General features: G+C 45.1%; 1 protein-coding gene across 1 annotated transcript in view; it reads right to left on the bottom strand.

Moving 5' to 3' along the window:
- KCNH4 (potassium voltage-gated channel subfamily H member 4) overlaps window positions 1-18,505 on the bottom strand; it is a 162,302-nt gene that overhangs the window by 121,560 nt on the left and 22,237 nt on the right. The window contains exons 6-9 of the mRNA XM_040329946.1: window positions 17,291-17,296; window positions 12,732-12,758; window positions 5,490-5,499; window positions 1,104-1,347 (exon numbers count right to left, since the gene is read on the bottom strand). Of these exons, the coding sequence (XP_040185880.1) occupies window positions 1,104-1,347; window positions 5,490-5,499; window positions 12,732-12,758; window positions 17,291-17,296 (287 nt within the window). The remainder of the gene's footprint in view (window positions 1-1,103; window positions 1,348-5,489; window positions 5,500-12,731; window positions 12,759-17,290; window positions 17,297-18,505) is intronic.

Here is an 18,505-nt window from a genome sequence, read left to right as displayed (position 1 = left end):
TGCCGTCATATCTTAGGCTGCATTCTTACGCAGGCCGCTAGGTGGCGTTCCCGTTGTGGTCAGCGTATAGTATGCAAATTGCATACTAACGCCGATTCACAACGTTACGCGAGCCCTGCGTACGCAGTTTACGTTGTTTCCGTCCGTCGGGTTTCGCGTAAGGCTGCTCCTGCTAATAGCAGGGGCAGCCAATGCTACGTATACCCGTCGTTCCCACGTCGTGAAGTTTAAATTTTACGTTGTTTGCGTAAGTGAATCGTGAATGGCGCTGGACGCCATTTACGTTCACTTTAAAGCAAATGCTGTCCTTGCGACGTCATTTGCCGCAATGCACGTCGGGAAAGTTTCCCGACGGAGCATGCGCCCTACGCTCGGCGTGGGAACGCGCCTAATTTAAATGATTCCAGCCCCCTACGGGATCATTTACATTAGGCGCCCTTACGCCGGGCATTTTTGAGGAGCGCCCACGCAAATTACGTGGCTACTGCTTCGTGAATGAAGCGTAGCGCAGTTAATTTGCGGGGGCGCAGGGCAAAAACGGTACGCTGCGCCTCCGTAAGGAGTGCGCAGCGGTACCTGAATCTACCCCTCTATGAATAGAGGATGGGCAAATGAATGACAGGACCTCCTCCAATCATAAAGTGCTTTTCATTGCTGGAAGCTATAGTTCAGCTTCTATGAATGAAGGAGAGAGGAAAGAAATGGTGAACATAGTTGGCACTGTTGACGAGTGCAGTGCTATGCTGACCCACACAACAGCAGCCATCAGCACAAGGGGGACGTCTCATTGAATGCAAGTACTGTTCCTTGTGCTGTTTTTTCTTTCAAAATGTAGGCTTCAAACAGACAAATACTTCTGGCAAATGCTAGATTGCCATATTGCTGGTCTAGGACCGGACATTTAACAAACCCAGTTTTCACTTTGTCACACGATTCACCTTAAGATACATTCATTCGTTTTCACAATTTACTGCCACTTCCATGCTTTCTTCTGCTGCTGAATAGCCAATAGTGTGGTAATATTAGTCCATTTTTGTTTCCTAATGTCTAAACTATTATGTTTTTGTACATGATGGGAATGTTGTGTGGTCCAGTTGGCTTACCTAAAATAAATAGCATTTCCACAAGAATGTCACTGACAATAGTGCTCCGTGCTGCAGACACGCTGTCATCGTGGCCCGTGAAGCAGACATTGTAAGGGACAGTGACAGCCACATAAAAGGTGGCCAAGAGGATAAGCCAGTCCCAGAGGGCTTTGAAGATGCTGTAATGAAGAAGGATGAAGCGAGGTTTCTGGACAGAAGCTACTTTGTATTCAGGAAGAGAAGGCTTGTTATCTAAAAGGTTCTGTGGACAGAATAAAGAGAAAGTGATTGAATAAAAGGGTTGTAGTTAAAATTCAGGTTACAACAGTGGTCAGATCTGTCGGCGCTTCTTACTGAGATGAAATGCCTGGCAGTTCATAATACAATCAGTACAAGTGAAGGAACAAAATGAGCTAAGGCAGTGTTTAACTGGATAGTAAGCACAATTTGCTGAGATATCTCCCAGGAGTCTCTTACAACCCATCTCTTAGGACTTTGCCAATTAACCTCTTGGACACAATTCTTTGCTCTTCCCGTCTTCACTCATATGTTCTGCTGCATTTGCCGTAATATAAAATAAACCAATAAATCCAAAAGAGAGAGGTTGAGTGCCCTTACCCTGGCCTAAGGACACCTACTCATAAATGACCTGTGGGGCTTCTCAATGCTTAAACCGGTTATCTGGTTTAACTAGAAACCCTTCTGCTCCTAATTCCTTGTGCAGTAATTATAGACTGTGTTTTCCCCATTATCCTCATGAACAAAGCTGCGGAGGGCCCTCCAAATTACTAGAGGCCCCGCGGGAGTTCACCCATAAAAAAATGTTTACCCTTAGATTCCTGCTCATTTTGTCTAGTGGAATCGGCTAGTTGTTTTAAAAGCGAAGCTGTACTTACCGTTGTAGAAAGCGATCTTCTCTGCCGCTTCCGGGTATGGTCTTCGTTCCTATTTTGATCGACAGGCTTCCGACGGTCGCATCCATCGTGTCACGAGTAGCCGAAAGAAGCCGAACGTCGGTGCGGCTCTATACTGCGCCTGCGCACCGACGTTCGGCTACTTTCGGAAAATCGTGACGCGACCGTCGGAAGCCTGTCGGAAGACTGTCAATCAAAATAGGAACGCCCAGTCCCGCAGCCCATACCCGGAAGCGGCGGAGAAGATCGCTCTCTACAACGGTAAGTACAGCTTCGATTTTAAAACAACTTCCCCTAGACAAAATGAGCAGGAATCTAAGGGTAAAAAGTGGTATTTCCGGGTGAACCTCCACTTTAATGTAAGATGTCATTCCCCCCCCCTCCCCGCTTCTCAACTGTAATCTTTAATGTGACATGTCACTGTCGGCAGTGCCCCCCCCCTGCTTCTCAACTTTAATGTGACGTGTCATTTAGCTTAGGGCCCCAGGGAGGTCAGGATCGGCACTGCTCATGATACATGATCATTTGGTCAAAAGTGAAATAAAGCAACAACTAAAATGGTAAGTCCTAGAAAATAAATAAAAATAAATAAAATGGTAAGTCCTTTTCAGTAGACTAAAATGAAGATACCTGCACTCCTGAAAGTACTAAAATCAGTGCAGCTGCTGTGATGTTGTAAGTACAGGGGTCGCAGGGGTTGCAATTGGGACCCATGCCCTATCCTTCAAGGGCCCGTGCAGCATCCCTGTATATCTGGATAAGAGGGGCGGTGGGGGCAGCATATAGAGCAGTGGTTCTTAACCTTGTTGGAGGTACTGAACCCCACTAGTTTCATATGCGCATTCACTGAACCCTTCTTAATTGGAAAAATAAAATATGATTTTGCGTGTGATGGGCACAGTGGCTGCGTTTGATGGGCACAGTGGCTGCGTGTGATGGGCACAGTGACTGCGTGTGATGGGCACACTGGCTGCGTGTGATGGGCATAGTGGCTGCGTGTGATGGGCACAGTGACTGCGTGTGATGGGCACACTGGCTGCGTGTGATGGGCACAGTGGCTGCGTGTGATGGGCACAGTGGCTGCGTGTGATGGGCACAGTGGCTGCGTGTGATGGGCACAGAGGCGACAATTGATGGCACAGAGGCTGCAATTTATATATATATTTTTTTTTGCTAGTCAGAGAAGGCTCATTTAAAATAATATTTATCTGCCATTTTATATTAATAAAGTGCTGGTCACCTCACCTCAGTCAGCCTCCTCCCCTCCCCCCCAATCCAGCCATTTAATTATATGCCCTTAACAGGTTCTACTTACTTTTAAACAAGTTCAGTAGTCTTTTTTAGCACACTGTCTGCTAGGTTCAAATTCCACTAGTCCGCTGGAAGGGACCAAGAGACTCCTTCATAGGGGGAGTAAACAGGCTGCAGCAGACAGGAAAGGGACCCGGGAGGTGACGGTCCCGGATGCAGGAGTGCACTCGGCACACAATTTGTACAGTGCCGCTGGCCACGCTGGCGGCCGTGGCAGCGCTTCACCTGCGGTGCGCCCCCCCCCCACCTATACGAAATAAATGGTATCGCCCAGGGCACCCGTCCGCCCCTGCCTTGTACCGGGGGCCCTGTGTGACCTCCGCCGAACCCCCGAGACTCACTCACGAACCCCTGGGGTTCGATCGAACCCAGGTTAAGAACCACTGATATAGAGGAACCGATACCCTCCATGTTCCTCCTGCAGCTGCTGAATGCCCTCTGCTTCTTCTCTATCTTCCGCATGCACCTGGCAGATGCAGGAGGAACATGGAGGGGATCGGTTCCTCTTTGTGGCATCCAGCTGCCCCTCCTATTCAGCTTCTTTCAGGTGCCCCAGGGATTTCTCCTGGTACCTCTTCATTCCCTCATCCCCCCCCCCCCCCGGCTGCTGTGGGAGATGATGTCGGGATGGAGAGGGGAGAAGGGGCAGGTAAACATGTAATTTACTGGCTCCTTCATTGTCTAAATAGACTGATTACTGACTTTGTCCATTCATAACTGAAGGCTAGTAAACTGTGTTTACTAGCCTTCAGTTTGTGAATGAATGGAAAGCTCTGTACAGAGCTACTCCTGTATATTCATTCAGTGCAGCTTGAAACGCGTAGCATCGTGGTCCTGACGTCATCTCGCTTCACGCGGCGACCCAGCAAAAACTCGTAGCTTGCGCTTCAGGCCTCGTTCTGGCAACCTCATCGAGACCCGGAAGTCACCCATTCGGACAGCACACCGGCTGCCCTGCATACAGCACAAGCACAAAAAGAGTCTACTGTCCCTGGAGAATGCTAATACGAGGGGAGGTGGATGTCTGACTAAACTTCAATATGCCTGCTTAAAGAAATTTAAGAGTGAGTGTTTTGATGCTTTTATACATTAAAATCCTACAGTTTTACTGAAGCAGCGCCTGCATGTTGTCTTTCTGTCTTTACATGCCCTGGAGATCAGCTTCAGCTCCCCTTGCAAGGCAGCCCTGAGTACAAAGACTGTCACATCACTATAGAGCAGCAGCTCAAAGGACTTTATGGACACCTTCCCTCTATTATATTTCAGTGTACACCACTATCTTGTATACTATTCAGTGCAGCTGAGGCTGCCGAGATGGAGATTGTGGGCTGTGACCTCAATCTCCTTTCTCTGCCTCAAAGGTGGAACATCAGAGGTCTGTTTAGACCCCTTGTATTTCACCAGAGCCCCCCAACAGGGTCTCCTAAAAAAAAATAGTAAAAAATACAATAAAAATTATATAGTAAAAAAAAAAAAATGGTAAAAGGATAATAAAAAAATACAATTAAATAAAAAAGGTAAAAAACCTGCTGACACCAGTAGCATAATTACCAGGAACACAAAGGCCACGCTTGCGACCAGGCCCTGGAGTTCCGCCATCAGACTCAGAGAAAAGGGCCCGGGACCCTGAGGGTTCTAGTTAAGCCTTTGTATGCAAGTATAATGTAATACAATGGTATTTTGTGCTTGGTTGTGGGAGTCATGGCATTGGAGACATGCTAGTTGTATCAAACTGTACTGTATATTCAATACCCAACAGTAATAACTATGAAAAATGAATCTTGCCTGGTTTTCTCAAACAAAGATGAACATTAAGGTTTTATACATCAGCTGTTATGGTAACCAGTATGTTACAAAGACTTTCACTAACATACCACTGCTAGAATGGAAGAAGCTGTATTGGATTCTAAAGTACACTACCTACCATTCTGAAATTGTTTATAGAATGTCAGTATAAAACTTGATTTCTCTAAGCTTTTCAAATTTCAACGTTACCAGGTGGACCTGTACCTTATGCACACCACACATGTTACAATGTGATTGTACAATCTTTAGATCTGCCAACAACTTGACTAATTGGATGCAAAATGGATAGTTTATGTAGATCCTCATTTTAGGTTTTGCTCAAGTTGATTGGTGTAATGTGTTTGGAGACCCAGCTGAACTGTGAAAAAATCACATATATTTTGCTATGTAAATATGAATTACTTTAAGGCTCCTTTCACAATGGGGCAGGAGATGCAGTGGCGGCATAGCGCTGCTATTTTTAGCAGAGCTATACCGTCAAAATTGCAGCAGAATTGCAGCGGTATTCGGCCAATAGCTGTGTGGTTTTAACCCCCGCTAGCGGCCGAAAAAGGGTTAATCCCGTCGGCAATGCACCTCTGCACAGGGCTGATAAAAAAAAGAAAAAAAAATCAAAATTGTAAAAAAAAAAAAAAAAGAAATTGAAAAAATAAAACATCCGACACCACAACCGCCACCCCATACCGACACGGTCCAGAGCCCCAAGACCACTGACACCTACCACTACCCCACTGACACTACCCCACTGACACTGTCCACTGACACCGGCCACTACCCCACCGACACTACCCCACTGACTGTCCACTGACATCGACCACTACCCCACTGACACTACCCCACTGACACCGTCCACTGACACCGACTACTACCCCACCGACACTACCCCACTGACACTACCCCACTGACACCGTCCACTGACACCGACTACTACCCCACCGACACTACCCCACTGACACTACCCCACTGACACTACCCCACTGACACCGACCACTACCCCACTGATACTTCCCCACTGACACTACCCCACTAACACCGACCACTACCCCACTGACACTACCCCACTGACACCGTCTACTGACACCGTCCACTACCCCACTGACACCGTCTACTGACACCGTCCACTACCCCACTGACATCGTCCACTGACACCGTCCACTACCCCACTGACACTGTCCACTGACACGACCACTACCCCACTGACACTGTCCACTGACACCATCCACTACCCCACTGACATCGTCCACTAACACCGACCACTACCCCACTGACACCGTCCACTGACACCGACCACTACCCCACTGACACCGTCCACTGACACCGACCACTACCCAACTGACATCGTCCACTGACACCGACCACTACCCCACTGACATCGTCCACTGATACCGACCACTACCCCACTGACATCGTCCACTGACACCGAACACTACTCCAACGACATCATCCACTGACACTGACCACCGACCACTTCCCCACTGACATCGTCCACGGACACCGACCATTACCCCACTGACACTGTCCACTGACACGACCACTACCCCATTGACACTGTCCACTGACACCATCCACTACCCCACTGACATCGTCCACTAACACCGACCACTACCCCACTGACACCGTCCACTGACACCGACCACTACCCCAATGACATCGTCCACTGACACCGACCACTTCCCCACTGACATTGTCCACTGATACCGACCACTACCCCACTGACATCGTCCACTGACACCGAACACTACTTCAACGACATAATCCACTGACACCGACCACCGACCACTTCCCCACTGACATCGTCCACTGACACCGACCACTACCCCAATGACATCGTCCACTGACAACGACCACTACCCCACTGACACCGTCCACTGACACCGTCCACTACCCCACTGACATTGACCACTGACACCGACCTCTACCCCACTGACACCGTCCACTACCCCACCGTCCACTGACACCGACTACTACCCCACTGACACCATCCACTGACACTGTCCACTACCCCACTGACACCGTCCACTGACACGACCACTACCCCAATGACATCGTCCACTGACACCGACCACTACCCCAATGACATCATCCACTGACACCGACCACTGACCACTTCCCCACTGACATCGTCCACTGACACCGACCACTACCCCAATGACATCGTCCACTGACACCGACCACTACCCCACTGACATCGACCACTGACACGACCACTATCCCACTGACACCGTCCACTACCCCACTGACACCGCCCACTGAAACCGACTACTACCCCACTGACACCATCCACTGACACCGTCCACTACCCCACTGACACCGTCCACTACCCCACTGACATCGACCACTGACACCGACCTCTACCCCACTGACACCGTCAACTACCCCACTGACACCGTCCACTGACACCGACTACTACCCCACTGACACCATCCACTGACACCGTCCACTACCCCACTGACATCGACCACTGACACCGACCTCTACCCCACTGACACCGTCCACTACCCCACTGACACCGTCCACTAACACCGACTACTACCCTACTGACACCGTCCACTGACACCGACTACTACCCCACAACATCGTCCACTGACACCGTCCACTGACACCGACCACTACCTCACTGACATCGTTCACTGACACCGACCACTACCCCACTGACATCGTCCACTGACACCGTCCACTACCCCAATGACATCGACCACTGACACCGACCACTACCCCACTGACACCGTCCACTGACACTGTCCACTACCCCACTGACACCATCCACTGACACCGACCACTACTCCACTGACACCGACCATTGCCCTACTGACACCAACCACTGTTGTTTTTTGTTTTTTTTTCGGGTCATTCGTTATGATCGAAATTCGTAAATGAAAATATTAGTAAATTCGAAAGTAAGAAAGGAAATCAGAAAATTATAAATAATGACTAACTAATAATAACTAACTATTAAATTATAGGTATTGGAATTTCCTTTCAAATTTGGCTGTTCAACGTACCGAATACAAATTTATCCAAAGTTACAAATTATCCAAAATAACAAATGTCGTATCTAAACGAATAGAATGTAACAAATTAATAATAATAATAAATAACAATAATATTAATAATAATAACTTTGTATTGTTAATAAAAAGTTATTATTAATATTGTTATTTATTATTATTAATTTGTTACATTCCATTCATTTAGATACGGCATTAGTTATTTCGTATAATAAGTAACTGCGGATAAATTTGTAACTTAGAGAATGTAACGAATACAAATTTATCCGAAGTTACAAATTATCCAAAATAACGAATGCCGTATCTAAACGAATAGAATGCAACAAATTAATAATAATAATAAATAACAATAATATTAATAATAATAACTTTGCATTAGTAATAAAAAGTTATTATTAATATTGTTATTTATTATTTTTAATTTGTTACATTCCATTCCTTTAGATACGGCATTAGTCATTTCGAATAAGAAAGTAACTGCGGATAAATTCGTATTCATTACATTCTCTAACAGCCAAATTTGAAAGGAAATTCCTATAACTATTACTAACTATTTAATTATAGGTAAGTCATAGGTCATTTTTATTTCATATTTCCAAATTTTCAGGGTTTTCAGGGTTTTCAAATTCTCTGCTTTTCGTTCTTATTTTCAGATTTTCATTCTTTGAATTTCCGTTCTTTTGTATTTTCAGATTTCAGATATTTCGGATTTTCGAATTTACGAATATTCAAATTTACGAATATTCAAATTTTACAAATATTTGGAAAAATTAATTAAACGAGTTTTCATTAATTTGGATGGTTTCGAATTAAAGAATTTGTGGAAATTTGTTAAAAAACGAATTTGCAACTAAATGAATTGCACATGTCTAATCACTGGAGCTGTAAGTTTCAATACCAGAAATTCGGTGCTTACAGTACTCTTTGGGAAGAATGAAAGCATCGCTGTCCACACATTATGTCATCATTAAGAGTGATTCATTTTTACATAGGAAGTTTTGCAAATTTACTTTAAGTCACATATTTGCTAAATTATCTGTTTCATTTTTTTTTTGCAGCATTTTAAATGATGCAAATAAACCAGTAAAAAATGTACCAATTAGGGCTTGTAAAAGTGTGAGAAAATATACTTTTTATAACCAAAAAGTTAGCTATCTGGTCACATGCCAGGGTGGCTCTGTAAGAAGAGTGGAGGACAGTAGTCAGGATACATTTCTGCTGGTTGCCATAAGTTTTGACATCTGTGCCACAGTAATTGAAGTCTGATGTTCTTCACTTGCTGCTGTAATGTGAGCTGAAGAGCTCCTACTTTTGTTAAGATATTGTTCAGGGTGAGAATAGTCCTGACCTACACTACCCTACTGTGACAGTTAAAAAATGAGACAGGAGAAAAGAATAATCACGGCACAGACTGTAAAAGATCACCCAGTAAAAGGCTGCATAAATAATATGCATCCACAGAGACCTAAATCCAAAGTTGATTTAGTGAATGGCAGCACAGTGGCTACGTGGTTAGCACTTCCACCTGGCAGCACTAGGGCAGGTGGTCCAAATCTCATGGCGCTACTTTCAAGTTCTCCCTGTGCTTGTGTGGGTTTCCTCCTAAAATCCAAAGACATGCTAATAGCTAATGACTCTAGTATGTGAGTTAGGGACCTTAACCACTTCAGCCCCAGAAGAATTGGCTGCTCAATGACCGGGCCATTTTTTGCGATACGGCACTGCATCGTTTTAACTGACAATTGCGACGTTGCACCCAAACAAAATTTACATCCTTTTTTTCACACAAATAGAGCTTTCTTTTGGTGGTATTTGATCATCTCTGCAGTTTTTATTTTTTGCGCTATAAACAAAAAAATTGCGACAATTTTGGAAAAAAAACACAATGGGCCAGATTCAAGAAGCAATTGCGCCCGTGTAACCATAGGTTACACGGCGCAATTGCTTACTTGCTCCGGCGTACCGAATGCTCCTGATTCAGGAACATCGCTAAAATCTGCGCGGCATAAGGCTCTTATGCCACGCAGATTTTAGGCTGCATTCTAGCGAAGACCGCTAGGGGGCGCTCCCATTGTGATCTGTGTATAGTATGCAAATTGCATACTAACACCGATTCACAAACTTGCGCGGGCCCTGCGTACGCAAATTACGTAATTTGCGTACGTCGGGTTTCGCGTAACGTTACACATCCTAATAGCAGGCGCAGCCAATGCTATAGGATGGCCACGTTCCCGCGTCGCGACGTTCACATTTTACGTCGTTTGCGTAAGTGGATCGTGAATGGCGCTGGACGCCATTCACGTTCACTTTGAAGCAAATGATGTCCTTGCGACGTCATTTGCCGCAATGCACGTCGGGAAAGTTTCCCGACGGAGCATGCGCTCTACGCTCGGCGCGGGAGCGCGCCTAATTTAAATGATTCCCGCCCCCGGCGGGATCATTTACATTAGGCGCCCTTACGCCGGGCAAGTTAACACAGCGCCCCCGCAATTTACTTTGTAATGTAATTTGCGTACGTCGGGTTTCGCGTAACGTTACACATCCTAATAGCAGGCGCAGCCAATGCTATAGGATGGCCACGTTCCCGCGTCGCGACGTTCACATTTTACGTCGTTTGCGTAAGTGGATCGTGAATGGCGCTGGACGCCATTCACGTTCACTTTGAAGCAAATGATGTCCTTGCGACGTCATTTGCCGCAATGCACGTCGGGAAAGTTTCCCGACGGAGCATGCGCTCTACGCTCGGCGCGGGAGCGCGCCTAATTTAAATGATTCCCGCCGGGATCATTTACATTAGGCGCCCTTACGCCGGGCAAGTTAACACAGCGCCCCCGCAATTTACGGAGCTTCTGCTCCGTGAATCGCGGGCAGCGCATAAAATTTGCACTGGCGCAGGGCAAAAACGCTGCCCTGTGCCTGCGTAAGAAAGGCGCAGATTCTTACTGAATCTGGGACAATATTTTGTACTTTTTGGTGTAATAAATAGCCCCAATTTTTTTTAAAACAGCAAATTTTTTCCTCGGTTTAGGTCGATACGTATCCTTCTACATATTTTTTGTAATAAAAATCACAAAAAGCGTATATTGATTGGTTTGCGCAAAAGTTATAGCGTCTATGGCATTTTTATTATTATTATTTTTTTTTTACTAGTAATGGCAGCAATCTGCAATTTTTATCAGGACTGTAACATTATGGTGGACACATCGGACACTTTTGACAAATTTTTGGGACCATTGGCATTTATACAGCAATCAGTGCTATAAAAATGCACTGATTACTGTATAAATGTGACTTGGAGGGAAGGGGTTAACTGTGTTACCTAATGTGTGTTCTAACTGTGGGGGATGGAACTCACTAGAGGAGATGACAGATCATTGTTCCCAGCTAGTAGGAACTCACAATCTTTCTCTCCTCCCCTCACAGAACTGGGATGTGTGTGTGTTTAGCCCGCTGTAACAGCTTACAATTGCTGTCCGGTCCTGGTCACACACAGCCCCACCTCCTGACCCAGCGTCTGTGATAGACGGAACGCCGGTCCAATGCTGGGATGCATTCTGTCTGTCACAGGCGCAGGTCAGGAGGTGGGACTGTGTGTGACCACGAGCAGATGGCAATTCTAATGTAAGCTGTTACAGCGGGCTATCCATGGTCTGTGATCCGGACGGCAATCCTCTTCCTCCACGCTCTCTTCCCCTGTGATGACCCAGCCACCCTCTCTCTTCCTCTGCACAGGTCACGCTGCAATGGTGGTCACAGGTGAGGCTGCAATGATGGGCACAGGTGAGGCTGCAATGGTAGGCACAGGTCACGCTGCAATGATAGGCATAGGTCACGCTGCAATGGTGGTCACTTGTCACGATGCAATGATGGGCACAGGTTGCGCTGCAATAGTGGTCACTGGTCACGCTGCAATGGTGGTCACCCTGCAATGGTGGGCACAGGTCATGCTGCAATGGTGTGCACAGGTCACGCTGCAATGGTGGTCATAGGACATGCTGCAATGGTGGGCACAGGTCGTGCTGCAATGATGGGCACAGGTCATGCTGCAATGGTGGGCATAGGTCACGCTGCAATGGTGGGCATAGGTCACGCTGCAATGGTGGGCACAGGTCACGCTGCAATGGTGGGCACAGGTCACGCTGCAATGGTGGGCACAGGTCACGCTGAAATGATGGGCATAGGTCACACTGTAATGGTGGGCACAGGCATCCCTCTGGGCCAGCTTGGAGGCTGTTGATGCTGATCCTCATACTATTGATAATTTGCTTTGGCTCCCTCCCAAAGATCATAGATTACATTTGGACCGCCTAACCCATCACTCCATGGCTCTGTGGGATAGGATAAAATGTAAATTGAATCTTATATCCTCACACATCTGATGTTGTCCTTTCTACACAATCCATCACACTACCCGGTGTATGAATCACCTTCAACCTTCTGCCACTGCTTGTGCTTACGTTTAACTCAATTATACCATGTAGTTAACTGATTTTAAACCTTTCTCTTACTTTCATAAACATTATAAACTCTCAAACTCAGAAATGCTTAGATACCTCCAGATCAGACACCTCTATATCCCTAACATTCAGTCCCATTCAAGCCTTGACTCAATAATAAAGTTTGAGTGGTTGTGCCTATCAGATCTCTATGCGAAAGGGGTAATCTCCACACTATAAAAGGTCCTGTTGTCCGACCTAAAACCCTCCATCCCCACCTATGTTATGTGTAGATCTTACTCCTGAGTACTGGATGGACATTTGGCTAGCAACTCGTTTGGTATCTATTTACCCAATGCAAACTCATCTTTTATATTATATTGTGTGTTTGCACGAAATTTCATTTTACTGGATTTTTTCCTGAAAATTTTAGAAACAGTTGCACAAATATTGTGTGACATAAAACATTGCAACCACTATATTTTTATTCTACAGGTCCTCTGCATTCAGGAACTATACAGTTCTGGAGGTTTTAATTAATTTTATGACCAAAAAAGATTTTTACATGTGTGCAAAAACTGAAAAAATTGCTCTAGTGCTGAAGTCATTAAAGTGGCTGTAAACCCTTATGCTGCGTACACACAACCGTTTTTCATGACGAGAAAAATTCAATTTTTTTAAAACGGTCGTGTGTAGACTCCAAAGCATTTTTTTTTACAAGAAAAATGGCTGTTAAAAATTTAGAACCTGCTCTATTTTTTCTCGTCGTTTTTCACAACAGTGATCAATACAGTGATCAATGATAGTATCATACACTGTCACTGTACTAATGACACTGGCTGGGAAGGGGTTAACATCTAGGTCGATCAAGGGGTTAAATGTGTGCCTAACAATATTTAATATGTGTATAGTGTACTGCTTTTACTAATAGATCTCTATGTTTCTCATCCCTGCTTGGCAAGGATGAGAAACGGAGAGATTGTTCCCTCTGTACAGAGCCCTGTGTTGATTGATTGTACACAGCCGATCAGCAGGCAGGTGCCCCCCCCCCCCCATCCGCAGTACATTGCGGGCAGGCGGGAAGTGGTTAAACATGCTGCAAATACAGAACAATAAGGGAGCCAGAAATAAGTGTGCTTATACTTTTCTATTTGACATGACAACAGAACACAGCTCTGACTTCCTAATACATGATGTCAGCCCTATTTACTTAATTTCTCAAGAATTACAAAGAACTCCTCATCAGCTCCTATTCCACATCTCAATAATCCCACCTTGTGCCCAGACACAAGTTACTAGCTCACATGATATCTGTCAAAATTAACAGGTATTTTTTGCACTTTTTAACCACTTGAGGACCCCTTCACACCGATATAAGTCGGCAGAAGGGCATTGCTGGGCACAAGCACATACAGGTACGTCACCTTTAAGAGCTGTCCCTTCAAAATAACTCAACACACAGCCATTATTGTCTAAACCGCTGGCAACAAAAGTGAGTGCACCCCTAAGTAAAAATCCCCAAATTTCGTCCAAAGTGTAATAATTTTATGTGGTTACCATTATTTTCCAGCACTGCCTTAACCCTCCTGGGCATGGAGTTCACCAGAGCTTCACAGGTAACCACTGGAGTCCTCTTCCACTCCTCCATGATGACATCACAGAGCTTGTGAGTGTTAAGCCTCATACACACGATCGGACATCAAACAAACTTTCTCTTGGATTTTTGTCCGAAGGGAGTTGTCCGGTCACACCCATAGCATACACACGCTCAGAATTTTTCGGCAACAAACACGAACGTAGTGACGTTTCAACGTACTGACAAGAGTTTAAAAGAGGAAGTTCAATTCTCCGGCGTCACCCTTTTGGCTCCTTCTGCTAATCGAGAGTTAGTAGAGGTTTCATCTGTGTGCATTTGCGATTTTCAGTTTCGTGCAATTTTGTTCATTTCTGAACATCCGTTCGTCAAGCAGACATGTTGCACAATGGGGTTGTTTGTATGAATGTTCATATGAATGTTGTGCAATGGGGTTGTGCTAACTTGACCCACCAAAAAATACAGAAATATGTTTGATTCATATAACCAAAATACACTAATCCAAAGTAAAGACATTTGTTTTTACTCTATCAGTATCACCAGCAAGGCAGCTTTTAGTATTATCACATTATAAAGAAGAAGAGAATGTGCGCTGCTTTTCTTGATTTCAGAACTAGCTGCGTCACGAATGTGCACCTTCAAAGACAGAACGCTTCCGGCTGGTCTTTGCTTCTGAGCATGCGCGTTTGTACTTTGTACAAAAGTCCGATTGCTTGCTGCACACACGGTCGGACTAGGCACCATCGGACTCTTGTTGACGTAAAGTTTGTCCGTTTGCAGACCGAACTTTTTGTCCGATGAAACCCGAAAAAGTTTGTCCGATGGAGCGTACACACGATTGGACTAATGTGAAAACTTGCTGTTTTTGATGTTTGTTGGTAAAAAGTCAGACCGTGTGTACGGGCCTTTAGAGACCTTGCGCTCCTCCACCTTCTGTTTGAGGATGTCCCACAGATGCTCAATAGGGTTTAGGTCTGGAGACATGCTTGGCCAGTCCATCACCTTTACCTTCAGCTTCTTTAGCAAAGCAGTGGTCATCTTGGAGGTGTGTTTGGGCTCGTTATGTTGGAATACTGCCCTGCAGTCCAGTCTACGATGGGAGGGTATCACGCTCTGCTTTAGTATGTCTTAGTACATGTTGGTATTCATGGTTCCCTCAATGAACTGTAGCTCCCCAGTGTCGGCAGCACTCATGCAGCCCCAGACCATGACACTTCCACCACCATGCTTGACTGTAGGCAAGACACACTTGCCTTTGTACTCCTCACCTGGTTGCCCTCATACACGCTTGTCACCATCTGAACCTAATAAGTTTATCTTGGTCTCATCAGACCACAGGACATGGTTCCAGTAATCCATGTCCTTAGTCTGCTTGTCTTCAGCAAACTGTTTGCGGGCTTTCTTGTGCATCATCTTTAGAAGAGACTTCCTTTTGGGATGACAGCCATGCAGACCAATTTGATGCAGTGTGCGGCATATGGTCTGAGCACTGACAGGCTGACACCCCACCCCTTCAACCTCTGCAGCAATGCTGGCAGCACTCGTACATCTATTTCCCAAAGACAATCTCTGGATATGACGCTGAGCACGGGCACTCAACTTCTTTGGTCGACAATGGCGAGGCCTGTTCCGAGTGGAACCTGTCCTGTTAAACCTCTGTATGGTCTTGGCCACCGTGCTGCAGCTCAGTTTCAGGGTCTTGGTGATCTTTTTATAGCCTAGGCCATCTTTATGTAGAGTAACAATTCTTTTTTCAGATCTTCAGAGAGTTTTTTGCCATGAGGTGTCATGTTGAACTTCCAGTGACCAGTATGAGAGAGTGAGGGCGATAACATCAAATTGAAGACACCTGCTCCCCATTTACACCTGAAACCTTGTAACACTAACGAGCCACATGACACTGGGGAGGGAAAATGGCTAATTGGGTCCAATTTGGACATTTTCACTTAGGGGTGTACTCACTTTTGTTGCCAGTGGTTTAGACATTAATGGCTGTGTGTTGAGTTATTTTGAGGGGGCAGAAAATGTACACTGTTATACAAGCTGTACACTCACTACTTTACATTATTAGCAAAGGGTAATTTCTTCAGTGTCAAAAATATTATAAAATATTTACAAAAATGTGAGGGGTGTACTCACTTTTGTCAGATACTGTAGATCAGACCAAAATGAGGGACAAATGAGGAGGAAAGAGGGACAGAGGGACTTTGTTCCAAATCAGGGACAGTCCCTCAAAATCAGGGACAGTTTGGAGCTTCGTTATGTGGACCATCATATCCCCTTAAATGCCTCTTCCCAAGAAAGAATAAATTCAAGAAAGTTAACCCTTTTCTGCTGAAATAACACCAGGGAGTTTGTTTACATTCCTTCTGTAGAGCTTTTTTTACTAGAAGTGACAGCTATACAGATATACTGTACTTTAGTAAACCTAGCCTTGTAGAGTGGTATGTTTCATGAAAGCATTTTCATAAAGTGACAGTCTGAATAGATAAGTATAGCTGGCAGTCACCCAGACAACAAAGTACTTTATACAAAAATAAAATGTGAAAAAAAAAAGAATTTTCATTTTTAGTCCTGAACATAAATAAATACAGAAAGTATACAAAAATTTGTGCTGCAGGTTCACGCTAATGCTTTTCTTCATACCTTATCAACATATTGCTTTCTGCATTTACAATCAATCATCTGGATCGCATTCCTAGGAAAACAATCAATAGTTACATTTTCCTTTGGAATTTGCTGAAACCCGCTTTAGATTGAGGAATGTTAAGAAAGTATAAGATGGTCCACTCAGTTACCTTAATTACACAAAATTAATTATGAAAAAAAAAAAGAATTACAATAATTATTTTAATGCTATAGATGTGGATTCTGATTTTTTTTATAACATTAAAATACCTTACATTATTCTTTTTTTTACTGCATGCTTTATCTAGATTGGTTTATATTAAAGGGATTGGAAACTCAATAAAAAAACAAACAGGTTTATACTGGGTTTATACTGGAATTGCACAGAACCGCCACAAACCTCCTCTTCCTGGGTCCCCACCAATGCTCCTGGCTCCTCCCCCTCTCAGTGTGCCACTATAGGAAGCCACTCAATTCCCAGTGGCGCTGCCTGTGTCCATAACACCACTCCCCACTCCTTCAAAACAATATTTGACAGACAGCAGCAGCAGGATTCAATGGCTCACTCTGCCTTAGCAAAGCCTGTGAGGGCGGGAGAGCCGTTACGGACATGCAGAGTGCTGGATTGAGTGAGGGCTTAGGAAAGTATAATGGGGGGTGAGGGGACGAAACTTTTTCCAAAAATTATTTTACCTAATTACAAGGAAAACATTAACTCCTTCATATCCGCGCTATAGCCGAATGACGGCTACAGCGCAGACCATCAATAGACGTCATCCCTTTTGCACGCTCCCCGCGTGCCCCCTGCAGGGCGTGCACGGCATGCAATGTGATCACCAAGTCAATGTGATCAGGCTTCAGCCAAAGACAGCTGATCACGTGATGTAAACAGAAGCTCGGTAATCTTTTTTTTTTCTCCTCACGCTGCCAGCGTGAGGAGAAAAAAAAGCCGATGACCGGCTCCTGTGCAAGGGACATCGGTCCCGAAGATGACACAGACACCTCATCGCCCACCAGTGCCTCATCAATGCCACCTAGCAGTGATGCCTATCAGTGTCACCTACCAGTGCCGATCAGTGCCCATCACTGCCACCTATCAGTGCCCATCATTGCCACCTATCAGTGCGCATCACTGCCACCTATCAGTGCCACCTCTCAGTGCCACTTATCGTTGCCCATCAGTGCAGCCTTATTGGTGCCCATCAGTGCAGCCTCATCAGCGTACATCAATGAAGGATAAAAATTACCTGTTTGCAAAATGTTATAACAAAATATAAAATGGTTTTGTATTTTTTTTTAAGTATTTTTTTATTTTTTTAACAAAAGATAAAAACCGCAGAGGTGATCAAATACCACCAAAAGAAAGCTCTAAGTAATCATCATCAGACCAAGGCTCTAGGCTCCCAGTTGGAGATGACTCCACCGTGCAGACAGGAGGTCTGGGCATGGGAGTCAGTAGGGCTTCACCTAGGAGAGAGGTGGGAGCCAGTGTAGCACGAGGCGGAGGTGCAGAGTGTCCGGTCTGTGGGAGACAGACCAAGGCCCTAAAGCATAAGGCCTGAGCTGGAGAGCTGTTTTTACAAGCCAGGAGGGCTGAAGATCATTTACTTTGGTAGCAGGAGTTAAATACTGAATACCCCTGCGAGGGAATCTTCTTTATTTGTTTTGAACTTTCTTTTAAATTAAAGTGGGCAAAACCAGCCCTGATATTGTGAAAAGCGAG

Source organism: Rana temporaria, chromosome 12, assembly GCF_905171775.1.
Source record: "Rana temporaria chromosome 12, aRanTem1.1, whole genome shotgun sequence".
NCBI classification, from domain to species: Eukaryota; Metazoa; Chordata; class Amphibia; order Anura; family Ranidae; genus Rana; species Rana temporaria.
Note: the sequence above shows the minus strand (reverse complement) of the source record. Positions and strands in the feature narration are given on the sequence as shown.